At 45.2% G+C, this 23,101-nt stretch overlaps 1 protein-coding gene across 2 annotated transcripts in view; it reads right to left on the bottom strand.

The window, feature by feature from the left end:
- The window catches only part of LOC111981035 (transmembrane protein 132E), a 381,967-nt gene that overhangs the window by 27,025 nt on the left and 331,841 nt on the right, over positions 1 to 23,101 (bottom strand). For both annotated transcript variants that reach the window (XM_024012156.2, XM_024012155.2), the window contains exons 4-6: positions 13,733 to 13,925; positions 8,871 to 9,014; positions 810 to 1,015 (exon numbers count right to left, since the gene is read on the bottom strand). In XM_024012156.2, coding sequence (XP_023867924.1) covers positions 810 to 1,015; positions 8,871 to 9,014; positions 13,733 to 13,925 — 543 coding nt within the window. The remainder of the gene's footprint in view (positions 1 to 809; positions 1,016 to 8,870; positions 9,015 to 13,732; positions 13,926 to 23,101) is intronic.

The raw sequence follows: 23,101 nt of genomic DNA, 5'->3' as shown, positions 1-23,101 counted from the left end.
AAGAGGGATAAGTGTGATTATTTGAAACCATGGGCTGGCTTAAACTCTAATAAAACATGTGTGCACAGGCAGTAGCTGTGCTAAGATGCCTAAACATTGCTTAGGCAGGATCCCGTCCCTAGAAYGACATTGTTGTGGAAAACTCAATCCAAAGATCTAGGCAGTCACTATTTACAGTGTAGTAGTACATCTTTAAACAAGCAGCTGCAAAGGAGATATGTCTCTGACCACAGTCAGGGAAGAACTCGGTTGCATGTCCCTCATATRGGGCGGCAGGTAGCCTAGTGGTTAGAGCGTTGGGTCAGTAACCGAAAGGTTGCTAGATCCCCGAGCTGACAAGGTAAAAATCTGTCGTTCTGCCCCTGAACAAGGCAGCTAACCCACTGTTCCTAGGCCATCATTCTAAATAAGAATTTGTTCTTAACTGACTTGCCTAGTTAAATAAAGGTTCAATAAAAATGTCATAATAAATATAGAAGGAGGTGATAATACAATCATATTGGATACACAACGGTTTCTTTATACAAGCAACAGTCCCAGAACACAATGGCCTTGTGTTAGGGTGCAGACATAACAGGAGTCTATGAAATGCAGTTCATCACAGAACAGAGCATAAAACTTGAGAAGTTACAACAGCTCACCCCAAATTCCGCCACCATAACATGTAACATACGAGTGAAGATGATACATGACAGACGATACAAACAAGAGTGCGGTAATCTCAAATGTAATACAAATTCAGTAATAGAAACATCAGCTCGAAAACAGCAGTGCACTCCATGTTTAGTGTGTGGGCGAGTCCTTCCTACCTGCGGTCAGGAAGAATGGGTACCCTCCAGCCCTTGATGAAGCTCAGGTTGCTGTCGGACAGTTCCACTTGGAGGGGGAGTTTGGGCACCCACACGGTCAGCTCCAGGGGGGCACTGAGGTGCTCRTAGCTGAAGATGACCCGGGCGTTCATGGAGCCCCGTGTCTCCTTCCCGTTCACAAACACATAGTCACAATTCATGGACACCTGCGAAAGAGGTGATGAGTCAAGAGTCATATGATAATGTATCTGCCATTGATATGGGTGATATAGTACAGTATGGATGCAGGGGTGGCGTCAACCACCTACAGTGCATTCGGAAAGTATTCAGACCTCTTGACTTTTCCCACATTTTGTGACGTTACAGCCTTATTCTAAAATCGCTAAATTATATATTTTTACTCATCAATCTACACACAATACCACATAATGACAAAGCGAAAACAGGTTTTTCGAAATGTTTGCAAATGTATTACTAATAAAAACTGAAATACCTTATTTACRTAAGTTTTCAGACCTTTTGCTATGAGACTCGAAATTGAGCACAGGTGCATCCTTTTTCCATTGATGATCCTTGAGATGTTTCTACAACTTTATTGGAGTCCACCTGTGGTAAATTCAATTGATTGGACATGATTTGGAAAGGCACCACCTGTGTCTACAAAGTCCCACAGTTGACAGTGCATGTCAGAGCAAAAACCAAGCCATGAGGTCGAAGGAATTGTTCGTAAAGCTCTGGGACAGGATTGTGTCGAGGCACAGATCTGGAGAAGGGTACCAAAAAAAATTCTGCAGYATTGAAGGTMCCCAAGAACACCGTGGCCTCCGTCATTCTTAAATGGATTTGGAACAACCAAAATTCTTCCAAAGAGCTGTGCGCCCAGCCAAACTGAGCATACGGGGGAGAAGGGCCTTGGACGGAGGTGACCAAGAACCCGATGGTCACTCTGACAGAGCTCCAGAGTTCCTCTGTGGAGATGGGAGAACCTTCTAGAAGGACAACCATCTMTGCAGCACTCCACCAATCAGGCCTTTATGATAGAGTGGCCAAACGGAAGCCAGTCCTGAGTAAAAGGCACATGACAGCTGCTTGGACTCCCAGACTATGAGAAACAAGATTTTCTGGTCTGATGAAATCAAGATTRAACTCTTTGGCCTGAATGCCAAGCGTCACGTCTGGAGGAATCCAGGCACCATYCCTACAGTGAAGCATGGTGGTGGCAGCATCATCCTGTGGGGATATTTTTCAGTGGCAGGGACTGGGAGACTAGTCAGGATCAAGGGAAACATTAACGGAGCAAAGTACAGAGAGGTCATTGATGAAAACCTGCTCCAGAGTGCTCAGGACCTCAGACTGGGGCGAAGGTTCACCTTCTAACAGACAACAACCCTCAGCTCACAGCCAAGACAATACACGAGTGGCTTCGGGACAAGTCTCTGACAAGTCCTTGAGTGGCCCAGCCAGAACCGGGACTTCAACCCAATCAAACATCTCTGGAAACACCTAAAAACAACTGTGCAGCAACGCTCCCCATCCAACCTGACAAAGCTTGAGAGGATCTGCAGAGAAGAATGGGAGAAACTCCYCAAATACAGCTGTGCCAAGCTTGCAACGTCCCAGAAGACTTGAGGGTGTAATCGCTGCCAAAGTGCTTCAACAAAGTACTGAATAAAGGGTCTGAATACTTATGTAAATGTATTCTGTTTTATATTTTTAATACATTTRTAAAAAATTCTAAAAACCTGTTTTTGCTTTGTCATTATGGGGTATTGTGTGTAGATTGATAAGGRAAAAAACAATTGAATCAATTTTAGAATAAGGCTGTAACGTAACAAAATGTGGAAAAAGTCAAGGGGTCTGAATACTTTCCGAATGCACTGTAGTTTATTACATTGGATTTGCTGGTGCACAGCTTKCCTCAGCTTCAGCTGAAGGAAATAGGGAGTACACATTATTTTTTTGTTGCTTACAGAGTATGTGCAATGTGTACTATTTTTAGGTCGCAGTAATCCTCCTTTGTGAACGTTCCAATATTTTGCCACGAGGGGCTGTATTTTTGTAATTAGAAATATCTGGGAACACAGTGTAAACAACACTACTTGAGGCTTTTCTCCAATCTAATTTGCGTCTCTTGTTGAGTGGAAGAATTGGCTCTTAAGTACAACCTACTCAAAGCCTTTAAAAATCATTCATGGGGTGCATGCTGCCCCACCCACCCTCCACCCAACCCCACTCTTCCCACCCACCACAATTTTCTGTGTTATGATCTACACAAAATTATGTGGAGACACACTGCATAATATACTAACACAAGCTTTCAGGCAACAGATAATTCATAGAATACGAAAGCTTAATACACCAGGCACCCACAAAATTCTGTTTATTTATTTTTTATCCAGCAGTTGTCCAACTTATCCAGTTTATCCAAGCAGTCATTTGGCACAGAATCTCTCATAAATACCCATCCCTTAAATACTAAAATATTTACTGTAATAAATAGCAAGGTTWGCTTTTGCTTTTGGGATACCATCAATGATTTATCTGGCAGTCGGAGGCAGCTGACACTAATCAAAGGAGCTAATCTCTTACAAATGGAGGTTGGGATCGCCAGTCTTCTCAGTGCTGGGGATTCATCATAGTGGGGGGACTGGGTAATAAAATACCCAGTTCATCCAGACAGGCCTCTCCACTCTGCAATCCATACAGGCCGGGTCGGAAGCCTTCAGCGAGAGAAAAGTATGTATCTTTCTTTCCCTTGTTCTGATCATTGGCGTATTCAGATCTATGAGACTTTGCCATCTTTAGCCACCTTTGTGTGAATAGGGATTTCGGGATTATATTTGTCTGCCGGAGTTCTAGGATGACGGTTGGAATCAGCGTAATAGACTTTTGGAATACTGAATTATGACAATTAGGTTAGTGCTTGCCAGAAGGGCCATGCACAGACTTTTCATGGGCAGGTGCTCTGCCACACACACATTTTAAGCAAGTTAGTACACAGTGCTTCACTCTTTAACCTGATTGACATCAGGAAAAGAGTGTGGGCTATCAGCTGATCATTGATGTTGATGATTGATGCAAATATGCTAGTTASAGGTGTAGGATCTTAATTGGAGCCAGTTTGCTAAAATAATACATTTTTGTTAGGGCAAATCAACTCTGACATTTTAAAGTGGGAAATTACAAACTTAAGAAGCCTTTTTAAACCTTGAATACACTACACACAAAGTTTGCATTTCCTGCTCTGCAGGAGAATTCTCAGTAAGAGTGATCAAATTAAGATACGACATATGTAGCTTGCTCGATTTCTTTTACTGATTGTGATTAATCTTCAACGCTTGTATCAAATAATAACKTCATAACTTAATATTCATAATTGTCTAACTCGGGCCTCCCAAGTGGCGCAGMGGTCTAAGGCACTGCATCGCAGTGTTGAGGCGTCMCTACAGTCTGGGKTTCGATCCCAGACTGGGCGGTGCACAATTAGCCCAGCGTTGTCTGGGTTAGAGGAGGGTTTGGTCGGGGGGCTTTCCTTGGCTCTTCGTGCTCTAGCAACTCCTTGTGGCGGGCAAGTTGACAAACAGTCGTCAGTTGAATGGTGTGGCTGGCTTCCGGGTTCAACCGAGCTGGTGTTACGAAGCAGCTTGGCGGGTCATGTTTTGAAGGACGCATTACTCGATTTTTGCCTCTCCTGAGCCCGTTGGGGAGTTGCAGCGATGAGACAAGATTGGATTGCAATTGGATATCACGAATTGGGGAGAAAAAGGGGGTAAAATTACAACAACAACAAAAAACATAATAATTGTCTAACTCATGATATACGGCTGGCTGGCTAGTGGCTTGTGTAGATATTTTAGTAGATGGTAGTTAGCTAGAGTGTAGACTACCTGTGTTGCTGCTGCCCTGACATACATGTGCAACTCCCGACTGAAGAAGGGATGGAGTTGGTTCGGAGGGTCATTGATGCAGCCGCTCCTGTCTGTCTTTCTGCCTCTCTCTGCTGTGCTATCAGCCAACCAGACTGAATATTGATGATGATGTAGGTTAAATCCAGCGTTATCAAGTGATAATCAAATGTTATGCTGCTGTGGCAGTACACACTCGACCGATGTATGCATTTTKGGATACCGGGTAAGCGCAATCGTCGTACAGGGCAGACTTGGAAAAAGGCGCAACTGGGCTCTGTACAGGGCAGATCAACAGGTGCAACCAACGGATGGGGTGGGGGGTGGTGAACTTGACAAAGTTACAACGAATTGCGGCGRGCAGTGGGTTCCGAACAACAATGACAAAACCTTTATACAAAAAAGTTTTTAGGGGAAAATTATACCACCACCCACAAGTACACTTTGGAGAMTGTGAGGGCAAAGGGGCATGTGCCTGCACTGTACAGAGCAAAGGACATACCTGCACCCCCACCCACACCCAGGCACAGACAGACAGACAGATAAAGTACAGTCATCCTCTGTACCAAAACCACCACAGTGCACCCTCCACACCTGTGACCTACCACTCTAGGCCTCCACTTCGCTATAATGCTAACACCAGCCTCCCTATCACTCTCACTCACTTTGCTGATACGCCCTCGCTAACTGCACTAACCCAAACTATCCCAGCTCCTGCAGGCAGCTAATAAACTTGCCTGGCTAATTGTGAGTCAAAAGCTGTTAACGACTACAGGCGTCAGAAGGCCAGCGGGGGTCCGTGAAAGTGCTCTAATGCACGTAGCTGCGAGCTGCCGTCGCTACACAGCCCTCTAATGTTCTGTGACACCTTCCATGGTGCCAGCAGATTGCCTGCGTGGGTTCAGGGCAAAGAAAGACAGGGCGGGCACTGCCCACTATGGTGGCATCCAGGCATCCAGTTTAAACCCACAAGCAGAGATGCAGGATCAAAAAGGATCACCACCCGCCTGCAGCACAGTATATCCACTTCGTTGAGGCATATGCATGTGGAAAACAGAAGGTTGGTGGGGTGACCTGATAGTGCTTATTCTACTGACTAATGCGTATGGATCTAATGAGAAACAATGATCACCGTTTAGTCTATGCACATCCCATGCTGGCCAGCCTCTGCTCACACTCTTAATAACTTCAACATGTGCCTCCAAACAGGATTTAGGCCTGTAATGAGTTCCGTTTGATCGCATGAGTTGTTTCAATGTATGACAATACCTCAKGCAGACTGTAGGCCTATCAATACCACCTGTTTGGTTCCTGGAGGTGCAGTATATGGCAAAATAAAGCATAACCTGGGCAGTGTTCATTAGGACACACAAAATAAAAATGCTTTAGAATGTTTTGCAAAAAGAAAACAAAAAAAAGTGTTTCCTGGTGGTGGTATTGGACGAGTTCAAGTAGTCCTTCTCTGTTTCAGTTTGGTTCTTTTCATTTGGGGCCTAATGAACACACCCCAGTTGTGTTACTGTTGCCCTGTATTTACCATTATGAAAACCTACTTTAATTGATGGAAGGTACAGTAAGATAATCAATAATCAATTMTCTTTAAAAAATACCCCATAACTCTTTAATCGACAGAGGAGCACTTTGCGAAACACATCGCGTTTCATTGSTTTATCTATTCATACATGATTTCTGGGCCAGCAAGCTCCAATTGACTGGATTAAGTCCTCATTGTGAAGCTATCAACAATAATAAGACTATTTCTTCAAGACCTCTCAATACCACAGCAGACAGCAAGGAGACAATACTGAAGACAGTATACCACTCAGGTGTACTTATCTCATTGCCTCACAAAGCCTTTCTTATATAAGCCTGGTCACTGGCTGAAGGTGAATGTGTCACAATGGTGTGAGAGTGCAGAATGGAGGAAACTGAGGACTTGGCTGGGCAAGGGTTGGATGACCACTGGCGTGGAAGAGGTCGCTCTGCCGCCACGGACGCACGCACGCACGCACGCACACACACACGCACAGCCCTGGGAGAAAGGATCAGCTGGGGGAGTCATGTCGTCTCCTGCTTGCTGACAAATCCCCAGCCCTCGCCTCCACTTGCCCAGCCTCCCCTCTGCTTCCTGCCTTCTCCCCATACTGCCTCCCGTACTCGTGCACTCCTCCCACCCCAAACACCACAACATAAAACACCACAACAAACCCCAGTCTGAGCAGAGCACAGATGTATGGTTTAATAACAATCCTACTGTGCTCTCTCTCTCTCGCACACAAACACCATCCACTGTACATTCAAATGGGATTGGGTTATCTGCCAGCGCTGACATATATCGTGGCCTATTTATTTCAAAGGGGGAATAAAAAAACAAACAAAGAAATAAACGCCTCAGCAAAGAGAAATGAGCACCGCGTAACGTTTTCCAAAAGTTGGGTACAAAAACAGAATAACGGCAGGTTGGCGAATATCCAAAGCTTTAAAAAAAACACACACGCTTTGTTAAAAACAAAATCCAATAAATGGATCTGACGTCTACACATTTGGAATTCACAACCTATGTGCACATGGTGCGGCATGGTTTATATAACAAGACGTTCTCTATATGCTTTACTTATAGACCACGMGGAGCCTATTGAGTGTTCCACAGACTCACCAAGGCTACACAAACACAATAATAAAATATAAGAGAATAGAGTAATCTGATTAGAATAAATCTGCATTAAGAGCGCGGTGTATGAATAATGGGAATAATGTGGCATCACGAAATGCAAGGGGAAGAGCACACAACCACACACACTTGGTGGGTTGTCTTTGTGAACCTTTCGTTCGTATTCTGTGGAGTGTTGTATAGAACTGTCAGGACTCATGTACATCTCGGCGTGAAGGGCTCATCTTGCGTTAGCTTCTAAAGTTCAATGGCAGGGGCAGTGAACCAAAGTCCACTCAATAACACTGCACTAATGCAGCTCGTCTTGAAACCATTCTAAACCTTCTCACATACAGATTAATGGCAAAAAGTAATGCTTTTTATTCACGCTCTGACATATAGATCCTAGTATTATCACACATATGAATGTCAGAATAAGATTAGGGGCTGTCTGTATTCTGTCTGTGTTTTACAGCTGATGCTTTTTCCTCCATTTATTCAGAACGAATTTGAATTATAATTATGCACTCCGCTTTCAATAATCCCACRTGATAATCTCAAATAAACAAAAATGCATAAATCCACATAAAAACAATTGCCTATAATTTTTCTCTTCATCACATGTATAATTTTCTCACATGTCCTGTAAGGTGTCGTGGTGCTGTCATCAAACGCGCTCGGAGAGAATCAACAAATACATTTGGATTCAATTTCAGAGGTTGCAGCCTCCTTTATCCAACTCTTTCTACAACAAAATGGGATTTACCAACGCTGATTATGGGGTTTGCTTCTTTAATCCACAAATGGGAGTTGATGTTGCATACTACAGCTGTGGCTCCCAACGGGCTAGAGTTGTGTTTGTGACTCATCCCAGGACACTAGCAACGTCTCCTCGCCTCCAGTTATCCTACTTGGCTAAGGTCACGTCCCAAATGGCACCCTATTCCCTATTTAGTGCACTACTTTTCTTCGGGGCCCATAGGGCTCTGGTCAAAAGTTGTGAACTATATAGGGCAAACGGATCCATTTGGGACACAGCCTAAGTGAATGGAAATGGATGGTAGGCCTTGCCCCAGATAATGCAGCTAAAGTAAACTCTAAGGTCTGGAGAAACGGTGGCAACCAGACTAGGCATCCTTCAGAGCTATTACTGTGCTTTGTAGCCTATTGATTTTGGTGTACCAGTAAGACTATGAACATCCATTGATTCATCTGTGGGGGGTTCAAAAGGCAACTGAGTCAAGAGCACATAATTATGGACAGCCATATAATGAGGTTTTGTTGTTCGCATGATGGTATATTAAAGTGTGCTGCAGGCCCATTAGGGTGTGTCCAAGTACGGTGGGATTCCATTTGGTATCAGATGCATTACCAAGACAATATCATTCTTAGAGGGATAGGGTTGAGAAATTCCGGTAACTTTCCCAAAAGTCCAAGGTATTCCAAAATCACGGTTGGGAAAGTTACTGGAATTGTGGAACCTAAGAGGGAAYTACTGTACCTTACCTTCACAATGTCTTCGTTAGAGGACTTGCACTCTACGAAGGATGATACATCAGTCACAACTCCACTCATTTCAATGGAGACCACTTTCACGGGAATGGCCACGGTTCGGCCAGTCAGTATCGCAGTGTTAATGATTTCGGTGTCCTGTAGAGTTTAAAGGAGAGAGGGAACAAACATGAAACAGTGTTAGATAGTGTTAATCGCACATTTATTTCACAGAGTACTACCAATATTAACTTTTCAAAAAGGAAGTCCAAAGAGTTCTGCTGGAAGCCATTCTCAGTGGTCGTCTGGGTTTGATTTTAAATGGGCCACCCCTTTTCGATACATTTCATCACGCGAGGTATGCATTTTCAAAAGATACACTGTAGAGGTGTCCTCAAATKTTCCAATGAACACTTTGAAAAGAAAATGAAGTGAGACAAGATAAAACATTTTTAGAATGCACAAAGAGAATAATGAACATCAATCACTGTGCAGGACACAGTTTTATGTTATCCCCTCCACGCTGCAACTGTACGCTATAAAAAAAAAAGGCAAGACGTTCGCATTGACAATGTATGCAAAGTCATGTGAGTTGTGAAGTGAAACATTCATTCTTCATCAAGCGGATGCAAATATGAAAGAGAAGTGAAATGCCAAAGGAATCTTTTCATAGCCCTACAAAACATTATGTCGTCCTCAAAACCTTTTTGTCTGTCCTCACAATGTTGGTTACGGTTAGAGAATCTGCGTTATCATCTTATTTGCACTAAGGCGGCAAACAACAAAGTCTAGGGTCACTAATAGATGCCTGAAATCACAATGCTGGGGAATATACACTGAGTACACAAAATATTAAGAACACCTACTCTTTCCATGACATAGACTGACCAGGTGGATCCTTATTGATGTCACTTGTTAAATCCACTTCAATCAGTGTAGATGAAGGGGACGAGACAGGTTAAAGAAGGACTTGTAAGMCTTGATACATTTGAGACATGGATTGTGTATATGTGCCATTCAGAGGGTAAATGGGCAAGAMAAAAAATGTAAGTGCCTTTGAACAGGGAATGGTAGTAGGTGCCAGGCGCACCGGTTTGTGTCAAGAATGGTCCAGCACCCAAAGGACATCCAGCCAACTTAACACAACTGTGGAAAACATTGGAGTCAACATGGGCCAGCATCCCTGTGGAACACTTTCGACACCTTGTAGAGTCCATGCTCTGACAAATTGAGACTGTTCTGGGAAGGGAACTCATTATTAGGAAGGTGTTCCTAATGTTTAGTATACTCAGTGTAAACTGACTTRAGAACTGATTATAAACAGGGCCAAGACCATCAGCAGATGTACACTTATTTTATGACTCCAGTGATATAGAAACAGCCAATTAAAATGCACACTGAGTCTTCAATTGGACGACTTTGAATTCATTATTTTGGCGGAATGAATGTGAGCTGTGCGGGGGTAATGAGTTAGACTCTAATTTGTGTCCCTCATGAACCCCCTAGAGAAAACACAAACSATGTAAATGTGCCTTTGATTTCAATCAAAACACTATATTTAAATATCTGTTTTGTCTCAAGCCTTAGAGGCAAAACAGTATTACTTAACGTGGTATMATAAAAAAAATGGCAGCATATGAAATGCTAATTATGTTGCACGGTCAGGTCCTGCCCAAATCAAATTAGCTGGTGCACTATTTGAACATTGATGCCATTCTACCTGCTGACACATTTATTCATAATACAATGTTTGTCAGGCAATTATTCAGTGAGGAGAATGTGTAAACCTMGCCTCCCAGTTTCTTGCTAAACAGCCACTGCAGACCAATGACAGGGGCCTCAGACGTAGACAAATGAAGGGATGGAGAAAATAGAGTCCAATAACTATTTTTCCTCACAACAAACAGCAACCGCCACCTTATAGTAACAAGATGCCCCGTCCTCCATCATGTTTCTCATTTTCATGTGTCAAATGGTATTCTGCTGCATGGCTAATGTAAAAAAATGTAAATAGGGGCCTGAGTGTTTGCGGTAGCGGTAAGCGGTAGCTGCAGTGTCCGGAGTAATGAGTGAGAGTTTATCGTGAACACAGTAAGGGGAGAGCTATCAATAACGCGCAGGAGGCGATTTCAAAGTCATTAAACATTTTATAGCCCACGAAACACCAAGGTTAAAGCATTTAGACACATGAAGAAAACTGTCAGCTAGTGTACACACAAGACATGACTACTCCAGACCAAATAAACGGGACTGAGACAACTCTATCAGTTCAATACATGGCGGAAATGAAAAATGCATTATACTGCTACTGTAACACTGTAACATTGACTAGTATCGACTACTAGTTTAGCTTTGTCCATGTGAGCATTGTTGTTTTAGAGGTATTCAATTAAAGAAGCAGGGTCCATTTGAAACCAAGTAACCAAATGACAAGCAATGAGAGAACGAATTAAGCTTGGCAGCCCTCAGTTGTTGAGTTTTGACGAAGCTGATTAGCAAGTGAAACCCATCAAAGCCTCTGCTGCTTACTGTGCCCTGGCTCCTACTCCTCATGTAAATGATCAAAATGCAACGTCAGATGTGCCAGACATGTGGTGTGTGCATCTGTGTGTCTGTGTGTGTGTGTGTGTGTGTGTGTGTGTGTGTGTGTGTGTGTGTGTGTGTGTGTGTGTGTGTGTGTGTGTGTGTGTGTGTCATGCGACTTTTTGCCACAGGGGCCTCGGCAAAGACGCTGTCATGTTTTATTTATCATCTGTTCGCTACTGCGGCAGCATGGCGCAGTGGTGGAGCCAGCAACACAGTACCCCGCTATTCCCCTCCCTCCTCTCCTTTGCGCCCTCATCCCACTCTCCTGCTCTCTCCACCTCCCCATCCCCCATTTATGAGAATCCCCTGAAGGGGCTCTTTGGCGCGGGGTGCTAATTGTGCCGAGAATGTGGCCGCCAGGGGGACCTGGCTGGGGCCCTGACAGGACTAAAGTGATGGAGCCCGGCCTGATTTAACCACATTATCCTGGAAGATGCACTCTGCACTGTAAATTCACCCGCTTCCTTCCCTCCTCCTSCTCCCTCCCCAGCTACTGTCTCCCCACTCCCCYCCTCCCCAGTATTAGTGGCTCAGCTCTGCCTGGCATTGACTCTGCTTAGCAAAGCTTTTACTTCCTGGAAAAAAAGAAAAAAAATTATCCTCTAGTTATTTTTCTCCATCTCTCCCTCTCTCGTTCATGCTAGAGCTAAATCAGAGAGGATATTCATTTTGCGCGCTTGGCGTGCAATGTTCTTCTCAGTCCCTCGCCTGCGTTTTTTTTGTTACTCAAGATACAAAATGCATCTTGTGTGTTTTTTTCGGATTGCCTCATTCTGCTGTCTCCCAAATCCATGCAKAAAAAATATTAATGTGAGCATTCTGGTTTCTAACAAGCTAGCAGAGGATGTGTGCAGTGGTAGACACAACGTGCAGAGTCTCTTGTCGCTACTATTTCTGTTACAATCATTTGACACAAAGAGACCTGGGATTACGTGGCATTAGATTCTGCCTGAGTCCCAAATGGCACGCTATTCCATGTAGTGCACTACCTTTGACCAGATCCCTATGGGAATAGGGTGCTATTTGGGACACAGCCTTGGTCTTTCCTCTATAGTACATGAATGAGAAACAGTGAAACACAGCAACTGAAATTGCATGAAATGGCACAGGTTTCTATCCTGACGACTCACACTAAATTCTTCCGCTGCTCTGTCATTCACTACATTCTTTAGTCTAAGACTGCAATCATTGAAGTCGTTTGTGGTGACGAGGGGCATTGTACAAAACAAATTMATCAGCGATTGGATCGTCTCTAACCAGTCAGAGTACCAAAGCCAATGACGAATTTTCCACCTGCCGCTTTACCACGTTTGTAATGGCTCTGTCCCAACCCATTGATTTCTGGACCAATCAGATGGCCCCGAAAGTGTTCGCATTCAGTGAAGGGTCAGGGAGGTACTCAGATCCTGACTCATTGCGGAGAAAAAAACTTACATCCGTGGGCGTGGCGTAGCGTTTGGCCGGAGCAAGGAGTCTGGGTAGCCAGGCAAGCAGGTTGCCTCAGCTTTTGCGATTCCCCATGCGTTGGCCTTCCGTGACTCTGGCTCCTTTCAGCTGAACTCCTATCTTCATCGTTCTGCCTGACCTCTCTAATAAAGCCCTCGAAGCACACCGTCATGTTTCGTGAATACACAGAGGTTTTCTTCCTCCTCGCTTAATAACCTCTGTAGTCGAGTGTGTAAAAAAAAGTGTCTTCAGCACCTGGGCACTTACTTCTCTGCAACTTGTGGCATTTTAAACCTATATAAATATATGCGGGGCTGAGAGAGCTAAGTATCGCTTTAACATTTGCCCAAGCAGCTGAATTTTAATAGCCTAATAATGAAGTCTCCCTCCCTGAGACTTTTCACAGGCTCCCTTCACCAAATAAAGGGACGTGAAACCACACAGGAGGCGACTTGACCTTTCAGGACTGGCCCKCTGCCTTCCTATTACTTGATTAATGTCCCTCATTTCCACAATCGGTGTTTACGGCTTACTAATTGCCCCTTTTCATGAGATAGGGGTGGAGGCGCCAGACAGACTCTTCGCATGGTGTGCCATTACTAGGTGGCCTTGGCGACCTTCTCTTAGCAGGAGAAATGAGCATCGAGCAAGTGAAAGAGGACCTCAAGTGTTGATAAGCATGCTTACCTATGACAATGGGGATCGAAGGTCCTTTAATGAGAGTGGCTAACTTATTTTCTTGCATGAGAGATCTGAATTGAACAGTGGCAAATGTTACAATAGACAGATTCAACTGATATGAAAAGTATTATAGCATACTGTATGTGATGTCACAGGTTACTCACCATGGAGAGTGGGATGATAGCCTGAATGTCCTTCTGCACCACGGTCAACTCAGTCACCACCTTCTCTGAGTCCGGAGGCGGGTTCTGGCCCCGGTAGTCGATGTTCCAGTTGATCCTCCTGGTGACCGATTGGCTGGTGAAGTTCTCCATCTCAAAGTCCAGTTGCATCACCTCGATATTGGCCAGCGCATCCCTGTGGGGCGGGGAATGGAATAATTGAGCGATTGTAGCGTAATACGTCAATTACAGCAACATGTTACCAAAAACACAGCAGGAGCCAGCACCAAATCCAGCCATTTAATTAATTTACAAGGGGCTTAATGGGGTTCAGGGCTGCATTTGAACATTAAATACGCTAATGAGTAGGCTATCAGCGTAAACAGATGTTCTGTCAAGTATAAGGCATTATTTATCGAAACAATCAGAAAATGAAACAATTAGGCTGCTGCTTGTGCCCATCTGTTGTTTTGGAATAACCGATGAGGTCCAGAAATGTGGCATTCCTATCGACTTTTAGGAGCTACCCGACCATGCATGAGATCTCCATGCACATGCGTGAACATGTGTGTCAGAGTTTTTTTWATGTTTGAGGGAGTTTATCAAAAGATATGAACATTAACGGCAGTGTGCCAACATGGTTCTAACTGTCAAATGAAGGAGGCATGAAAGCCTTCACAATGTAAGCCTCAGGTGAGTCATCACTTAAATGAATGTGACTGAACTCTGGAAACTCCAGAAGTGAGTTGAAGGTGATCGATGAGCCTTTAATAAGCTAAGCTTTGATAAAGACTATACGATCGAAATGTGAAAGTTCTTTTATAAAAGAGCCCCATGACAAGACATTACAACCGTCTCATTGGGTGTCGATGAAGCAAAACCTGTTCATGACATTTCTATGAACATCATAACCTTTACATGACATTTCCATTATCATTACCTTCGCCCATATATGTGCATAAGTACCAGCAGGTTATGGCTAGCACACATGCAGTAGAGTGGTCAAATATACGATGTGAACATTCCCTCCTTCCATTTCAAACATCCATTACATTAACCACATGTACAGTAAACACACTGTGTACTCGAACAAGCGTTAGTTTCGCCTGGGAAAAGATGACCATTGAACTTTTCACCCGGTTTCATTCCATACATTTAATATGTACTAAAACATTCAACAAATTCTGCTTAGAAAATTATTTATCTTCTTGTAAGATGATATAAAACTATTGAATCAACTGTGGAATGACTATACCAGCAGACCGACATACTATATATGTTTAATATACCACCTTTACTATTGCTCCAAGTTGCGAAACCATCACATTTAAAAGACACATTCTGCACCGAGCAGCAGTATAGGCCCTACAGTAGGTTCCCGGTTTACAGGACCATTACAGCCAACCTTGACCTGGATCTGAAATTAACCATCCCTCCGCAGAGAGAAGGTGAGTCTGTTATTCAAAGGGAAAATGCCAGCATTGTAATGAAATTGGGGAGCCAAGTCCCTATCTGCAGTACCGCACTCCTCATAAAGGGCCTTACTGGAAACAGCATGATGAGAGCTGACAGCCTAAATAAGTTCTGCCTGCTTGTCTCAACATCACACACAGAATATTCTACTCCTTTATCCGTGACACTCCTTGCGAAACAGGTAGCTTGGCGAAACGACGCTTGACAACTAGAACTGAGAAAACCAGACACCCAAATCGTTCATGTGGGGAATGAGAGTTACACGGGTGGAAATTGAGTAAATGCGCTTTAGGGATATGTTGTGTGGGTGGCGTGTCTTCTTCAAAGGGAAGGCCTTGTGGGGTTAACAACGCCCTTTCCGTGCACCCTGGTTAGCTTTATTAGCTGCATTATTGTGGGCCATCAGTATTAAACAACCGGAATGACCTCTAGGCTACACCAAGATCATTTTCGAGTTCCGTATCTCACATGGTTCTCGGTTAGAGTAAATTAAAATCAGCCCTGTTGGATGTGTCCACTGAATTGCAAGAAACAGTGGTTGTGTCTTATTTTCTTGAGCATGCCAAGGGGAGAGATATGCCTTGCTACTGTAGCTATCACAGCACAGCTCCGTAGCAGAGGATTGCTAAAGGGCTGAGACAGTGATTCACACAAGTCACGTGGCTGGAGCTATCACTTCAACACTTCACCCCATGCTCCGGGAATATTCAGCTCCCAGACCTGGGTTAAAATTCTTCAACTAGCCTACAGTTGAGGCTCTCTCTTTCTTCTTGCAAGAGTTTGTAGAGATAATACATAGCCCCACCTATTTTGAGCCCCACTTTTCTGGCTTGGGGGGATGCCTGTTTGGCATTTTATTTTAGCATTAATAAGTGTCACATATCAGGTTGCAAACGATGTAAAAAATWAAATAAAAACATGGTCTCTTTTTTGTTTTCTTGAGTAAGGCAGCTCCAAAATGCAGGTGTTTCAGCCTAGCTCAGTGCTTTCTGTGGTGGTGGGGCAGCCAGCGGAATATACGGAGCGTAGGGATTAGTAATGTTCTCTAGTTGTGCCGTGATTGGCTCAGTGTTCTGTCACTCATGTCACCGGCAAATCTAAGGGTAGAGCTTGAAAAATTCAAGCCACTTGTGTGCTGCCATAGAGTTACATTAGAAGTGCCCATCCAATAAKGCTAAAAGGTMATTGGCCACAGATAAATTTAATATACAGCATATATATACAGCAACTTTGATTGGACTGATCATGTCAACATCATACTTTCTAAATCTTTGCTAGCAAGCTAGCAGTCATCATCATGAATCAAGTCGACAAAGTCAACMATGAGTGGTTTGGAAGGAATCAGTGGCTAACTGCAAGCACTGCAAAGCAGTCACTACCCTGCTATTCAGTAGAGTGGGTGTGTGGTACCAAGTCTGGGTTTACAGATCTCTTTTGCAAGTTTAAAAGGATAAACATTCAACATTGGCCATGGTGTCAATCCAGCATGACTTCTGCCTCGCTCAAAACAACTGGAAACTCAGAACTGGGAAATCTGTTTTCAGTGAGTTCAAGACGACTGGGAAAATACGTTTTGAATGGTCATCCAACTCGGAATCTCAAGTCAGGAACTCAGGCCTCTTTCTAGAGCTCCGACCTGAAGATCACTGACGTCATCATGATTCAACTTTGTTTCCCCACCTTGTTCCCAGCTGTCTTGAAAGCGCCATAAATCCAAAGAATGCCTGACTTTGATGACAAAGTATGACAAAAAAATTGCCCACGTAGGACCCCCGCACGACCTTCCTGTTCAAGTGAACACAGCACAACAAGGTGAGTCCAAAAATGTATTGTATGCTGCTGCATAAATTACGTAATATGCCAGGGAGATATGTAYACTGTAGCTAAGAAAGTAATACTAAGTGTATGTTGTGTAGTAAGCTGTTAGTAGCCCATGTGCCTCACCCTAATAATTTGGTCCCATTTCCCCTCCTAATTTCGCCTACTGTTCTGACTTGGTGGTGCACATGTAGCCTATATCCTGTTTTAGAGAAATGTAATCACTGAATATTTGTAAGAGCTTGCATTGTCTGCTTATAAGCCCTGTTTATTTATCCTACGGTTCTGACTTGGTGTACAGGGAGAATACTGTACATTTCAAAAGTGCTGAACAAATAGTTATAATGACTACGTCCGTCCTAGCTTGCTCATTAATGTCTTAATCGAAATGACGGATTGACTCTTATCCGCTCATCGTCCCCTYATGCCATAGTTTGCACATCTCAATTGTCAGTAGAAACCACATTTGTTAAGCAAGTTAGCCATATCAGCTATGATTTTTAAAAGGCTGTAAATGAGGCTAAATGAACTGTTTCACTGCCAGACAAGGCTCCGCTGATAGCCAGGTATAGCAGTGGTAAGGTGAAGGGACTGCTGTTGTTGGGACTCTGCTGTTGGGACAGCTTTATGTAGGATTTAACAGTGTGTGGGACCTGTTTGTCACCGTTATAGTGCAATGAATGTATTGTTTAGTTTTGGGTTGTGTAGTGGGTTTGCCCCTCCAAAATTGACATGCTAAAATCGCTACTGCATAACCCTATAGACTAGCCAAAGACAAATGTGGCAGTCAAAAGATGTATTCAAGATGGCGGCGGAAAGGATGGGTGCCGTTTTATTGGCTCTTAACCAACCTTGCTATTTTGTTTGTTTTTCGCATTATTTGTAACTTATTTTGTACATTATGTTGCTGCTACTGTCTCTTATGACTGAAAAGAGCTTCTCACCTCGAATTGGACAAAGAATTATTCTTTAATGAGTCGGACGGGAAGGATATACCCCAAACATCTGAACAGGCCATCATCCCCATCATTTGCTGGAGAAAGAAACTGAGATCGGTGTGCCTTGTGAGGATCAGGAAACGAGTGGCTAATCTGCCTTTGCCAACCGTGCTGTTAGCTAACGGTCAATCGCTGGAAAATAAATGGGACGAACTGAAAGCACGAATATCCTACCAATGGGACATTAAAAGCTGTAATATCTTATGTTTTACCGAGTTGTGGCTGAACGACGACATCAATAACATACAGCTGGCGGGTTATACACTGTATCGGCAGGATAGAACAGCAGCCTCTGGTAGGACACGGGGCGGTGGCCTATGTATATTTTTAAACGACAGCTGGTGCACGATATCTAAGGAAGTTACGAGGTTTCGCTCGCCTAAGTATCTCTTGATAAGATGTAGACCACACTATCTACCTAGAGAGTTTTCATCTGTATTTTTCGTAGCTGTTTACATACCACCACAGACCGATGCTGGCACTAAAACCTGTCACGTTCCTGACCTGTTTTCTCTTATTTTTGTATGTGTTTAGTTGGTCAGGGCGTGAGTTGGGGTGGGCATTCTATGTTATGTGTTTCTATGTTGGTTAATGGGTTGCCTGATATGGTTCTCAATTAGAGGCAGGTGTTTTACGTCTCCTCTGATTGAGAACCATATTAAGGTAGGTTGTTTCACATTGTTTGTTGTGGGTGGTTGTATCTCGTGTCTGTATGTGTTACCACACGGGACTGTTTCGTTTGTGTAGTCTGTTCCTGTTCGTGCGTTCTTCGTGTTTATGTAAGTGCTCAAGTTCAGGTCTGTCTACGTCGTTTTGTTGTTTTGTAATTTTTCAAGTATATTTTCGTGTTAGTGTTCGTTTATGTCTTGTTAAATAAATTAATTAATGTCTTCATCACCCGCTGCGCCTTGGTCCAATCTCTCTCCGCAAGACGAATGTTACAGAATCACCCACCAACAAAGGATCAAGCAGCGGGGAAAGGAAAGCAACAGCGCACGAAGGAGGAATGGACATGGGAGGATGTTTTGGACGGCAAGGGTTGCTACACATGGGAGGAGATCCTGGCTGGTAGAGATCGCCTCCCATGGGAACAGCTGGAGGCAATTAGAAGAGCAGAGGCAACCGGAGAGAGGAACCGGCGTTATGAGGGTACGCGGTTAGCACGGAAGCCTGTGAGTCAAGCCAAAAAATTTCTTGGGGGGGGCTAAAAAGGGAGTGTGGTGAAGTCAGTAGGAGACCTGCGCATACTCCCTATACTTACCGTGGAGAGCGAGAGTACGGGCAGACACCGTGTTTACGCAGTAGAAGCGCTAGGTGTCTCCTGTCGTGTTCATTAGCCCGGTGCGGGTTATTCACTCCCGCACTGGCAGGGCTAGATTGGGCATTGAGCCAGGTGCCATGAAGCCGGCTCAACGCGTCTGGTCTCTCAGTGCGTCTCCTCGGGCCGGCATACATGGCACCAAGCCTTACGCATGGTGTCCCGGTTCGCCTACATAGCCTTGGTGCGGGTTATTCCACCTCCCCGCACTGGTCGGGCGACGGGGAGCATACACTCAGGTAAGGTTGGGCAGGCTCAGTGCTCAAGGGAGCCAGTACCCTGCCGGTCCGCGGTATTCCGGCGCACCTCCCCGCCCCAGCCCAGTACCACCAGTGCTTACACCACGCACCAGGCTTCCTGTGCGTCTCCAGAGCCCTGTTCCTCCCCACGCACACATAGCCTGATGGTGCGTGTTCTTCGTAGAAGCGCCTCGGTACCCGCGCTCGACCAGTTATCCGAGACTCACGCACCAAGCCTCCTGTGCGTCTCCAGAGCCCTGTTCCTCCTCCACGCACTAGCCCTGTGGTGCGTGTCTCCAGCCCATTACCACCAGTGCCTAACACACGCACCAAGCCTCCTGTGCGTCCTGTTGCTGTTCCCGCGCACTAGCCTGATGGTGCGTGTCCTTAGCCGGTACCTCCAGTTCCGGTACCACGCACCAGGCCTACAGTGCGCTCAGCCGGCCAGAGTCTGCCGTCTGCCCAGCGGCGCCTGAACGCCCGTCTGCCAAGCGCCATCTGAGCCATCCGTCTGCCCAGCGCCATCTGAGCCATCCGTCTGTCCCGAGCCATTAGAGCGCCCGTCTGTCCCGAGCCGTCAGAAGCCGTTCGTAGTGCAGTCAGGAGCCGCATAGAGCGTTTGCGTCAGTCAGGATCTGTCAGAGCCGCACCCCACAGCCAGGATCTTGCAGACGCGCCAACCAGCCAGGATCTCCAGAGCGCCAACCAGGTCAGGATCTGCCAGAGCCCCCGCGAGCATGAGCAGCCAGAGCCGCCAGCGAGCCATGAGCAGCCAGAGCCGTCAGCGAGGCCATGAGCAGCAGAGCCGTCAGCGAGCCATGAGCAGCCCAGAGCCGTCAGCGAGCCATGAGCAGCCAGAGCAGTCAGCAGCCACTGAGCAGCCAGAGCCGTCAGCGAGCCATGAGCAGCCAGAGCCGTCACGAGCCATGAGCAGCCAGAGCCGTCAGCGAGCCATGAGCAGCCAGAGCCGTCGTCAGCGAGCCATGACAGCCAGGGCCGCGTCAGCGTTTAGCCTATGAGCAGCCAGAGCCGTCAGCGAGCATGAGTGCAGCCAGAGCCGTCAGCGAGCCATGAGCAGCCGAAGCCGTCAGCCAGTTCGGAGCTCTCGTCCCTAAGTCCGGAGCTGTCTCGCCTCAGTCCGGAGCTGTCGTCCCTCAGTCCGGAGCTGCCGTCCCTCAGTCCGGAGCTGCCGTCCTCAGTCCGGAGCTGCCGTCCCTCAGTCCGGAGCTGCCGTCCCTCAGTCCGGAGCTTCCGTCCCTCAGTCCGGTGCTGCCCCTTATCCCGGTGCTGCCCCTTTCCCGGTGTCCTGCCCTTGTCCGCGTTGCCGGTGCTGCCCTTGTTCCGGTGCTGCCCCTTGTCCCGGTGATGCCCTTGTCCGCGGTGATGCCCCTTGTCCGGTGATAGCCTCTTATTTTAAGGTGGGTTTATTTGGAGGGTGGTCATTGGGAGGGGGCTACAACAGGGGGGTTTGACTATGGTGGGGTGGGGACGCACGCCAGAGCCTGAGCCGCCACCGTGGACAGATGCCCACCCAGACCTCCCCTAGAACTTTATGCTGGTGCGTCAGGAGTTTTCGCACCTTGAGGGGTGGGGTTATGTCACGTTCCTTGACTGTTTTCTCTTATTTTTGTATGTGTTTAGTTGGTCAGGGCGTGAGTTGGGGTGGGCATTCTATGTTATGTGTTTCTATGTTGGTTAATGGGTTGCCTGATATGGTTCTCAATTAGAGGCAGGTGTTTTACGTCTCCCTCTGATTGAGAACCATATAAGGTAGGTTGTTCTCACATTGTTTGTTGTGGGTGGTTGTATCTCCGTGTTGTATGTGTTACCACACGGGACTGTTTCGTTTGTGTAGTCTGTTCTGTTCGTGCGTATCTTCGTGTTTATGTAAGTGCTCAAGTTCAGGTCTGTCTACGTCGATTTTGTTGTTTTGTAATTTTTCAAGTATATTTTCGTGTTAGTGTTCGTTTATGTCTTGTTAAATAAATTCATTCATGTCTTCATCACCCACTGCGCCTTGGTCCAATCTCTCTCCGCAAGACGAACGTTACAAAACCGCACTCAATGAGCTGCATAGGGCCATAAGCAAACAGGAAAACGCTCATCCAGAGGCGGCGCTCYTAGTGGCCAGGGACTTTAATGCAGGTAAACTTAAATCAGTTYTACCTMATTTCTACCAGCGTGTTMAATGTGCAACCAGAGGGGAAAAAACTCTAGACCACCTTTACTCCACACATAGTGACGCATACAAAGCTCATCCAACATTTGGCAAATCTGACCATAATTCTATCCTCCTGATTCCTGCTTACAAGCTAAAATTAAAGCAGGAAGCACCAGTGACTCGGTCTATAAAAAAAGTGGTCAGATGAAGCAGATGCTAAACTACAGGAATGTTTTGCTAGCACAGACTGGAATATGTTCCGGGATTCTTTTGATGGCATTGATGAGTATACCACATCAGTCACTGGCTTCATCAATAAGTGCATCGATGACGTAGTCACCACAGTGACTGTACGTACATATTCCAATCAGAATCCATGGATTACAGGCAACATTCACACTGAACTAAAGGGTAGAGCTGCTGCTATTAAGGAGCGGGACTCTAACCCGGAAGTGTATAAGAAATCCCGCTATGCCCTCCGACAAACCATCAAACAGGCAAAGTGTCAATACAGGACAAAGACCGAACCGTACTACACCGGCTCTGACGCTTGTCAGATGTGGCAGGGCTTGCAAACTATTAAAGACTACAAAGGGAAGCACAGCCGAGAGCTGCCCAGTGACACAAGCCTACCAGACGAGCTAAATAACYTATATGTTCACTTTGAGGCAAGTACACTGGAACATGCATAAGAGCATCAGCTGTTCCGGACGACTGTGTGAGTAAGACTTTTAACTTCTCTGGGATATGTGGGACGCTAACGTCCCACTTGGCCAAAAGCCAGTAAAAAAATGCAGAGCGCCAAATTCAAATAAATTACTCTAAAAAACTAACTTTCATTAAATCACACATGAAAGATACCAAATTAAAGCTACACTGGTTGTGAATCGAGCCAACATGTCAGAATTCAAATAGGCTTTTCGGCAAAAGCAAACGATGCTGTTATCTGAGGATAGCAACAGAGTAAACAAAGAGAGAAAAGCATATTTCAACCCTGCAGGCGCAACACAAAACGCAGAAATAAAAATATAATTCATGCCTTACTTTGACGAGCTTCTGTTGTTGGCACTCCAATATGTCCCATAAACATCACAAATGGTCCTTTTGTTYGATTAATTCCGTCGATATATATCCAAAATGTCCATTTATTTGGTGCGTTTGATCCAGAGAAACACCGGTTCCAACTTGTGAAACGTGACTACAAAATATCTCAAAAGTTACCTGTAAACTTTGCCAAAACATTTCAAACTACTTTTGTAATACAACTTTAGGTATTTTTTTATTTTTAACATAAATAATCGATAAATTTGAAGACGGGGATGATCTGGTGTTTCATACAGGATTAAACACAACTTGAGCTACAGC

This window comes from Salvelinus sp. IW2-2015, linkage group LG20, assembly GCF_002910315.2.
Source record: "Salvelinus sp. IW2-2015 linkage group LG20, ASM291031v2, whole genome shotgun sequence".
Taxonomy (NCBI): domain Eukaryota; kingdom Metazoa; phylum Chordata; class Actinopteri; order Salmoniformes; family Salmonidae; genus Salvelinus; species Salvelinus sp. IW2-2015.
The sequence above is the reverse complement of the archived record's forward strand: the minus strand, read 5'-3'. Positions and strand labels throughout refer to the sequence as shown.